The following is a 10000-nucleotide window of genomic DNA, read 5'->3' as shown; positions in this document are numbered from 1 at the left end:
AAGTCTGTTGCAATGTCCAAACTGTCCTTGTCAACTTTAAGGGGAAAGGGATTATTTCGTCACTATCCAGTCGTTCTCTCATACAAAGAAGCTCCTCTGCTAATGACAAATCGTGCAACCTTGCATGTGTTTTCACACATGTCACAACTTAACCCACAAATATGTGTGTCTACACACACAAACCTTAATCCGCCGTTGTCCGAATAAAGAGGTATTATTACCATATTGTCACAAACACTGCTGCAGTTGACACTGATTATCCAAATAACAGCGGAGCCCCCCTCTCTCCAAAGGATCGACAGAGATTCACCTATATATGTGGAGCTCAGTCGGTTCCATACAGTGGCATTCTGAAGGGCTGCGTTGCTACAGCAACTCCCGTATCCTGCCCCTCCCCTCCGTTGTTGCTATGGAGAGTTCCGGCTGGTGTCGTGGCTGGTGTTGCGCTTTGATGACATCACAGGTGTCCGTCGCTCTCTCAAGCACCGTGGATGACTCTTCGTACCTATGGATGTATACGCCTGTAAAACGACCTTCATCTCTGTTGAGTGGTCATGATTAGGGGTGGCTTTTAGGCACCACTATATGGTATACAGGGAGAATATAGAATGTGTTACATGTTATTTGGTAGGCCTGATGTTTACACTGTATTGTAGCTTCAAAGCATCTTTTTGAACATTGGTTCATTTAACATACTTACTTGATAGTTTTGACCTTTTTTAACAGAGGGGCATTCTGATGGCTCTGAGGTGCTTTCCTGTGTGATTCTTTCGTGGTTGCGATTTGATTGGGTGGCAGAATGTGTGGCATATTCAATGACTATGTTTTCAGAGTAATGATGTCCTAAGCAATATATATAGATATATAGATATGTATGTATAGATAGATATGGATACATAGATGTCAATATAAATATAGATCTATAGATATTAATATATTTATAGGGATATAGAGATATAGAGATATATAGATGTAAAGATGTATAGATGTATAAATAGATAAATATAGATGTATAGATAAAAATATATACATGTGCGTCTGTGTGCGTGCGTATCAAACCTCATTAACATCATTATAATCAGGGTACTTTGCGTGTGTGGATGGTGGCTGGTTTAAGAAGCCTCACCTGGCCCGAGCCAGACTAATTGGACTCTGGGGGCTGGATGAGGCTGCACACCTGTTGTGCATTGAGTAATCAATGCGCACAGGTCAAAGCAGCCATCACCACTCACACACTGAGGGAGATCTCCTCCATGGCTTCTTGAGACCTGCTCTGTGTTCCATTATACTAAGAACTCTACAAGGGACCGGTTTCAACATCAGCACCTTGTGTCCCGTTTTAGGGGGAGCCCAGTAAGAGCCACCTAGCTGGAGGCTGACATGGGACTATCGCTACCATAACCCTTTGATTATTCAAAATAAAATGTGAATGGCATAAATGGCATAAATATTAGTATCGGTTTTAGCAAGGCTCAATAACACAGGATGTTGCGACCGATGGCTAAATGGTAGCTTATGATCGCGTGCTACCAGTAAACCATACCAGAAATCCAGCACCAAACCAGAACAGCCCCCCCAAAAACACAGTCGTTGTTGTGTGACTCTTCAAAAGGTTTGCTACACAATCTAGCCCTCTCACAACTCTTACAATCTGAAGGGCAGTTCAAGTGTCAGAAATGTACTGTTCAACTTTAAGAAGCAGCAGATCATCTCACAATTATCTGGTTGTTCTCTCAAACAAAGAAGTTGTTTGTTCTTTTGTTTCTCCTCTGTTAAATAACGTGCCATCTTGCCTGTTCAGTGGCTGTCGGCCAGCTGGCCCCGATGGCACCTCTTAGACTGGAACTGTCTACGGCTCTGTGTTTGGACCACTTCTTTAAATCTTCCTGACATGACTTTTTGTTTTTGTTTATGCAGCCGAGAGCCACATTATAGAAGAGATGTTTTCTTAAGGTTTGAATTAAGCAAGATATTTGGCCCACAATAGGCAGCATACCTATGGAATTTGGATTTCACTTTAGAGTGAACTTTGAATGTTTTTGATAGGGCCCCAAAAGTATGACAACCCACAATATGTTCCTACAGGTCATGTTTAATATAACACAGCGCAATCACACAAATAGTGGCATGAATAACCTTCCCCTGACATGTTGGGGCTCATTTAAAAAAACACATCCAGGCAGTGTGGAACCAAATTAAGCTCTCTACAGGTTTGTGTCCATTTGGGTGTGTGTGTCTGAGTGTTTGGTGTGTATGTGTGTGTTTGTGTGCGTCGTTCTGAATGTGTCGGGGGAATAGCAGCAACCAGCTCAGGTAAGTGTTTGTCTCTTCACACAGTAGCAATACAGAGCACACTGAGAAAATTGAAGGCATATGGCTAACAGTCCTCGATTTGTATCGTAACATTATACAGGAAAGCTACCGCGAAAAGCAATTCACTATTACTTTTATTTTTTCACCTCCAACCTTGACTATACACTCCAAAGCTGTTGTCTGCCTTGAATAAATATTACTTCCCATAAAACAAACAAGATGGAGTAAACAGTGGGGCCCAAAACCATGTTTGCGGCCAAAGTGTACTAGTGAAATGTTTTGGATTGTTTTTGTGATTCTATTGGTGAATGTATAGATTTGAATCCAGCATCGTCTTTATATTGCAAATGTCCCTTTCCGAGATCCCGGTCCATCCTGGGAAAATCCACATTGCTGTAATGGACTCCACAAAGGACTCAACTGTCAAAACACTTAGTGAAATAACACTCATTCATGGGAACGTATTATTGGCTGAACCAGTATGCAATGGTTGTTCTTCGCAAAGGCAGAGAACCAGTTGAGTCTTACTCCCTGTATTCCCATTCTTGTCCATTCTGGCCCCTAATCGAAACAGAGCAAAACATATTGTGGCATTAAAACAATTATTATAAATATTATGATGATAAAGAAGAAGAAGATGATGGTTGTTATTATTATCATTTATTAATAATAATGCTGACGGTTAAGAAATACTTATTTGTATAATTATTATCCTCAATATTGTTATCAACAATATTATATTTTAATAATTAATTTCATTATTATTATTAGTATTAGTATTGCATTTCATTGCATTACATTTATAGCAGAAATACAAAACAGTTTATGCCTTCGTACCTTGATATTGTGTTTCCATTGGTTGACAGAGGTGAAGGCCGAAGTGTACGTCCTTAGTGTGAACTCCTGTTAAAAAAAATACAAAGGGTGGAGATGGGAGACAGAGAGACTGTTATAATTCCCCTCTGAAACAATAGGTTTCCGAGCTCAACAGTGTAGCTGGTCCCTACTGTCTCATTACCACTCACGCAGTATACAGACGAACGTGGGCTCTTTGGAGAGCAGAGGGCAGTCTAGACACGGAGAAGGGAGAACCATGTCTTTATCTGCCAGTTTTCTCCCCACTAGTATAATAATAACAACATATTGAGTCTTGCTATTGACCTTCTTACATGTTTGTTGTTATTCTAAACTGTAAACTGTGACTGTTGACACATGAACTATTTTAAAATTAACTTAACCTCAGGGGACAATAAGGTGGATATTACATGCATAGGTAGGAGAGAGGAGGGGTTGGTAAATAAGTTAAACAGAGTCAATGGGCAGAGTAAACTCATCAGCTAGCACAGCATGGTCCCTTGTTTAACCACCAGCGAGCCAAGGCCATCTGGCATGCATCCAAGCCATTAGTTCCCCCGGTGTCCAGTAAAGGTGTATCATTGACCCCTCATCATCTCAATCGCTAAGGAAAATTTTCTCAGGGTACAGCACCACCTCATCCTATTGGTATTTAGTGTCTGAGATGTGGTCGAAAAGTGTCACGGGTCAAGGTCAGGGAGGTCGAACAAGGATGATCAAATCAATTGAAGGGGTCACTATGTGCGACCTCTCTGTTGGGTCTTAGGTGTGGAGGAGCTTATTACAACCCCGCCTCTTCTAGTTAATATAGAAGAGACTTGATGCACTTATGCATCAAGCCTACATTTGGGGTCATGCGCTTAGCTTGTGAACACATGCGCCATTCACACTTTTGGAAATCAGGAAAGCCGATAACATGACAATGGAGATGTATAAACAAAGTTCTAAAGGTCGGTGCTCCTCAGTGTTGTTTATAATAGTGACAGCATGCAGGAACCAAACATAGATACAGTGGCAGAACCGCAAAACAACAGCACAGTGCTTCTATGGCCACTGCACCGATGTTATGAAGGGTTTCTGTTTGCGTGGTGAACTGCCTTTCGGTGTTTACAGTACATTCACATGAATACTGTGTTACTACTTCCTCTGTCATGTCCAGTCTCTCAATCAAATTGTAATGGGTCAATTCCCCCCCTGTCCCCTCCTCCTCCCCCCAGGCCAGTTTCCACGAGAGGGCAGCATTTTAGCAAGACTCATGGGGTGGGGATATGGAAATGGCATGGTCACTGTTGCTGCAAAAAACATTTAATACAAAGTCAAATGAAGGTGAAGGAAAAGACGGGCAAATTGTAGCACATTTCACCAATGTTTGCGACAGAAAACATACATGGCCTCCTTCGAGATACATATTTTCCCTGATGCATGTTGTTATGTTATTATTCCATTCACATCAAACGTATCATAAAACTAGGAAGGTTTATGTGAATATTCGTAAACAAACACCTATGCCAGCCACATACACGAACACACAGACAGACACACACGGACACGCACGCACGCACAAACGCGCACACACACACACACACACACACACACACACACACACACACACACACACACACACACACACACACACACACACACACACACACACACACACACACAAACAGGAACAAAATAACGTGACTGCAGTCTGCAGGCCATGACAGCGCATCAGTAATCCTCAGACGTGCGCCAAACTCACCGATGTTATCAGTGGGTTAACAGCACCCTCTGCCGGATAGAAGAGGATACCGCAGCTAGGACGGCAGCCACGATGTACCTCCTCCTCCATTCATTCATAATTCCACATCCGTCGAAGCTCGGTCCTCTGTCTCTCAATTCAGAGGGTGGCGGCTATCATGATTTGGTGCCTTGCTTATGGGTTGTGATCACTGGTGATATTTTGGACCCGGGTGTCCATACTAAAATGTCATATCCAATTCAATACATTATGAATGTGAGCGAGTTGGGATTGTGTTGTTGATTTTGGATGATCTGACACTTTACTCCGGCACAGCGTGGGTTAAAAGCAGTCTTGTTTAATTAACCGAAGATGAGCCTTTTAGATAGGAATCTTCAGCGTATATTCCGGGCCATCTGGAAGGTTACTGTGGAAACAGAGATGCCATGGCAACGGTGACTAGGAAACGACCGTTGTCATGGCGACTGCATCACAGCGGGCGATCTGAGGCGTCTAAAGAAAGGCTGACAGGCTCCATCTTTGACCAGTGTGTGTTTATGTATGAACATGAATGAACAGGTCTATTTTGCCTCCGATATACTCTTACCGGTGAAGACATTGTAACGCTGGTCGCTTTAGTTTGGTTCTACGCATTAGGATCCATAAAGAAACGTGTAAGGTTAGGGTTAGGGTATTTGAACACCAGCATTTCGACCAGACTTAAACGCACAACAAAAACTACGCACATAATTATCAAATCTAGATACTATCTTAACTGTGCCTTTAGACATCCAGTGTTTGATGACATAGGCATACATATTGAAATGAATGCCAACATTATAGAATGTCCATGAAGACGAATTACGACGTTTTACGCACGAAGATACAACAGGGATTTTGGCTACTAGTATTTCATTCTTAAATCACAGCTCTTAACCGCTGTGACTGAGTAATCGCTATTGCACAATTCACGACCGATTAATTCCATCACAATGGCAACAAATATAAATCACCCAGTCGATATGAATGAATAGATTCCTATATTTCACACAATATATTCTGCATGACTCAAAAGGCAGCTCGCGATCTGTGAGCAGACAGGCTTGCGTTTCTGTCTACTCTGTCTACAACTGCTCTCCCCCCTCCCCAGATCTCACAAACGCACACGCATATGCACGCGCGCGCCCGCGCACACACACACACACACACACACACACACACACACACACACACACACACACACACACACACACACACACACACACACACACACACACACACACACACGCGCGCGCACAGCCAGCGGTGCGTAACGGGAACAAAACAAGGATCACCAGCGCGCATCGCATCCCCCCACCCCCCCAGGTCCAAGGCCCCCACCATTCCAAACACCAAGTCTAGACGTCCGTGAAGATCTTTTTGCTAATGTTTACACAATTCTGTGAGTTGTTTTGCGTCGCTGTGGTGGTCATGGTGGTGGTCGTCGTGGTGGTGGTGGGGAAGTTTGGCGCTGGCTGTTTGAACGCGCTGTTCATCCCTTGGTCCTCGATGACCATGTACTCGCTCTTGCACAGCGAGGAAGTGGAGTGCGTCTTCCCCAGCTCATCCCCCTCCGCCAGGGGCTGGCAGCTGCCCACGTGCAGGTACTGCGCCTGCTCCTCGCCCTCCGTCTCGCGGTGGTAGAAGTAGTTGAAGTTGGAGACGATGACGGGCACGGGCAGGGCGATGGTCAGCACGCCGGCGATGGCGCACAGGGACCCCACGATCTTTCCCCCGATGGTCACCGGATGCATGTCCCCGTAGCCCACGGTTGTCATGGTGACCACGGCCCACCAGAACGCGTCCGGGATGCTGCTGAAGCTGGAGTCCGGGTCGTCCGCCTCGGCGAAGTACACTGCGCTGGAGAAGAGGATGACTCCGATGAAGAGGAAGAAGATGAGTAAGCCCAGCTCCCGCATGCTGGCCTTTAGGGTCTGCCCTAAAATCTGCAGCCCCTTGGAGTGGCGTGAAAGTTTGAAGATACGGAAAACCCTCACCAGCCTGATGACGCGCAGGATGGCCAGAGACATGGCCTGCTGGCCGTTGCCCTGCCTCTCAGCCAGCTCGGTCCCCAGGGTGATGAAATAGGGGATAATAGCCACGATGTCAATGATGTTCATTATGTTTTTAGAAAACGTCGCCTTGCTCGGACAAGCGAAGAAGCGCACGAGCAGCTCGAAGGAGAACCAAATGATGCAAAGCGTCTCCACCACGAAGAACGGGTCCGAGAACGGGTTCCCGTAGTAAGCGGCCGTGCCGTTGACCGCCGGCGTAACAGGTTCCTTGTTGTCGTCCCTGAACTCCGGTAACGTCTCCAGACAAAAGATAACAATGGAGATGAGGATGACCATCACAGAGACGATGGCTATCCCCCGGGCGGGACCCGAGCTCTCTGGGTACTCGAACAGCAGCCACACCTGTCTCTGAAACTCGTTGTCCGGCAAAGGTCGCTCTTCTTCTTTGATGAATCCCTCGTCCTCTCTGAACTTCTCCATGGCCTCCTCCCCGAGTTCATAGAAGCGAATCTCCTCGGAGAAAATGTCAATGGGCACGTTGACGGGTCTCCTTATGCGCCCCCCAGACTGGTAGTAGTACAGGATGGCGTCAAAACTCGGTCGGTTCCGATCGAAAAAGTACTCGTTCCTCAGGGGGTCAAAGTACCTCATCCTCTTTTTGGGGTCCCCCAGCAGAGTCTCGGGGAACTGGGAAAGGGTCTTCAGCTGGGTCTCAAAGCGCAAGCCCGATATGTTGATGACCACCCGCTCGCAGCACTCGTGGTCGGGCTCGTAGCGCTCCAGGGAGAGGTGGCCCCCCGGGAGAGCCGCCGACTCCTCCAGCATGTTGTTGTCACACGCGACCACCGTCATCACGCCGCTCTCCGCCTCTCCGGTATAGCCGTGGTTCACCAACGTGTCACCCTGGGTTTCGGTCGCGTTCGGCGGGGGGGATCGCAGGAGACAGAAGTGGTCGTCCATACACGCGCGTCCGGGTGGAGACGCATAGAGGGGCCGCCTCGCCCCCTCCGCGAGCCCCCGGTCAACCACAACCGCCGCCCGCCGCCACACCACCACAGCCCCGGCTCCTCCAGCGTTGCTCTCCCGTGGCTCTTTGTGGCCACAAACTCACTCTCACACACTCTTTACTGTTGATGTTCCCGCCCACGGTGAGACGCCTGGATTTATTAACAGGCGCTTCACCCGCCCCCAGCGCGCCCGGCACCCCTTTGATTGCTCCGCCAATCCGAGAGCTCATCGACATAAACAAGAAGCAACAGACGCGCGTCATTCACTCAGTTTTGGGTGTGCCATGCCCCCCCTCCCCCCCTAACATTCTCTCTCTCTCTCTCTCTCTCTCTCTCTCTCTCTCTCTCTCTCTCTCTCTCTCTCTCTCTCTCTCTCTCTCTCTCTCTCTCTCTCTCTCTCTCTCTCTCCCCCCCCAAATGTCGGCTCTCCACACGCACGCGTAACACATCCAAATGATTCAACAGCCAAAAATCATCGCACATCCTAGACATCCTTAAATAGCTTCTATTTATCTAATTTTATTCTGAACAAAGAGTGATGCAATCATTGGATGTTTAAACTCGACATTTGAGGTCAAAAAACAACAACTAATAAAACAAACCAAAGGGGTTGGTTTGCTTTGATGACCGAGGAGACGCGTTGAAGCGTGGGAAAGGTGAAGACAGAGAGCGCGTCCGGCAGCACGTCTTGTGGGACAGATTTGATCCCACTTAATCTGTTCTGCAACAGTCTGTGTGGACAACAGGTAGTTTGATGACATTCCCTTCCACAAAACCCAGGGTTGTTACAACAATATATTTTCCCATAATGTGTTTTCCCCGTTTTATCTCTCAGCCTGCATGAAGGTAGGCCTATCTGAACCAGCCACCCGCATAGGGAGCTCTGTCTACCAACGTGGCAGCTCCACTTTTTTAGAAGGAGATCACAGCTCTACCGTCAGACCTGTGGTGCTTCACTCATGAAGAATATGCACGACAAATCAGAAATATGAGAATACTATTTCCAGTCACATATCTGTTGTTTCCATTTTTCAAACATGGGTATGCTTCGTTTTTTATGTGGCATGTCATTTTCCCTGTCAATGTATGCCCTTCTGAACCCAATTTAAGAAGGAGGTATTTATTACCATTCACATGAAGCGGCCAAGCTAGCATATGGATTGTTTCTGTCAGGAAGGCGAGGAATGAGAGGAGATGGATATATATATATATATATGAGAAAGAGAGAGAGAGAGAGAGAGAGAGAGAGAGAGAGAGAGAGAGAGAGAGAGAGAGAGAGAGAGAGAGGGAGAGAGACAAGAGTTAAAAAGAGAGAGTAACTCTAAAGGTAAGCCAGATACTAACCACAGCCTGTGAGTCAGCAGAAGACAATGCAGACCATCATCCCGTCCTAGCATAACTGTAACTCAAAAGTGCTTCATGGGCCATTCAAACTCACACACACTCACACACTCACGCACACACACACACACTCAAATACTCTCACACACGCACACACACACACACACACACACACACACACACACACACACACACACACACACACACACACACACACACACACACACAGAGTCACGCATGCACTGGGCCACACCCAAACAAATGCAGACATTGGTGCACGTACACACACACACACACCCACAGAGTCACGCATGCACTGGGCCACACCCAAACAAATGCAGACATTGGTGCACGTACACACACACACACACCCCACAACACACACACACTCACAGACACACACAGCCACACACACACGCACACACACACACACACACACACACACACACACACACACACACACACACACACACACACACACACACACACACACACACACACACACACACACACATAGAACAACAAGTTTAGAGAACAGCATAGGAGAGACGATGAGGGATGACCGGTGAGTTAACGGTGAAGGATGGCTGTTTGCAGTTTGGAGACATCTGCTTCCTCCTAATTCCATTAGATGAGTGATGGACCACTGTACTGATCCCTCAAGCTCTCCTCAGTGGAGACAATGCATAGAGATATCCTGGTTGACC

General features: G+C 46.6%; 1 protein-coding gene across 1 annotated transcript; it reads right to left on the bottom strand.

Moving 5' to 3' along the window:
* Positions 1-2072: 2072 nt before the first annotated feature.
* Positions 2073-8194, bottom strand: LOC132454670 (potassium voltage-gated channel subfamily A member 3). Its single transcript, XM_060048179.1, has 3 exons — positions 4913-8194; positions 3151-3216; positions 2073-2874 (listed from the first exon to the last, which is right to left on the bottom strand). The coding sequence occupies exon 1, from the start codon at positions 7903-7905 to the stop codon at positions 6289-6291; it is 1617 nt and encodes a 538-aa protein (XP_059904162.1). The 5' UTR covers positions 7906-8194; the 3' UTR covers positions 2073-2874; positions 3151-3216; positions 4913-6288.
* Between the last annotated feature and the right edge of the window lie 1806 nt (positions 8195-10000).

The sequence above is a fragment of the Gadus macrocephalus genome, chromosome 1 (genome assembly GCF_031168955.1).
Source record: "Gadus macrocephalus chromosome 1, ASM3116895v1".
Lineage (NCBI taxonomy): Eukaryota > Metazoa > Chordata > Actinopteri > Gadiformes > Gadidae > Gadus > Gadus macrocephalus.
This window is presented reverse-complemented; position numbering and strand designations above follow the sequence as displayed.

Bases quoted from the DNA above. Each gene is read 5' to 3' on its own strand.
- LOC132454670 (XM_060048179.1), bottom strand. From the start codon at position 7,905: ATGGACGACCACTTCTGTCTCCTGCGATCCCCCCCGCCGAACGCGACC.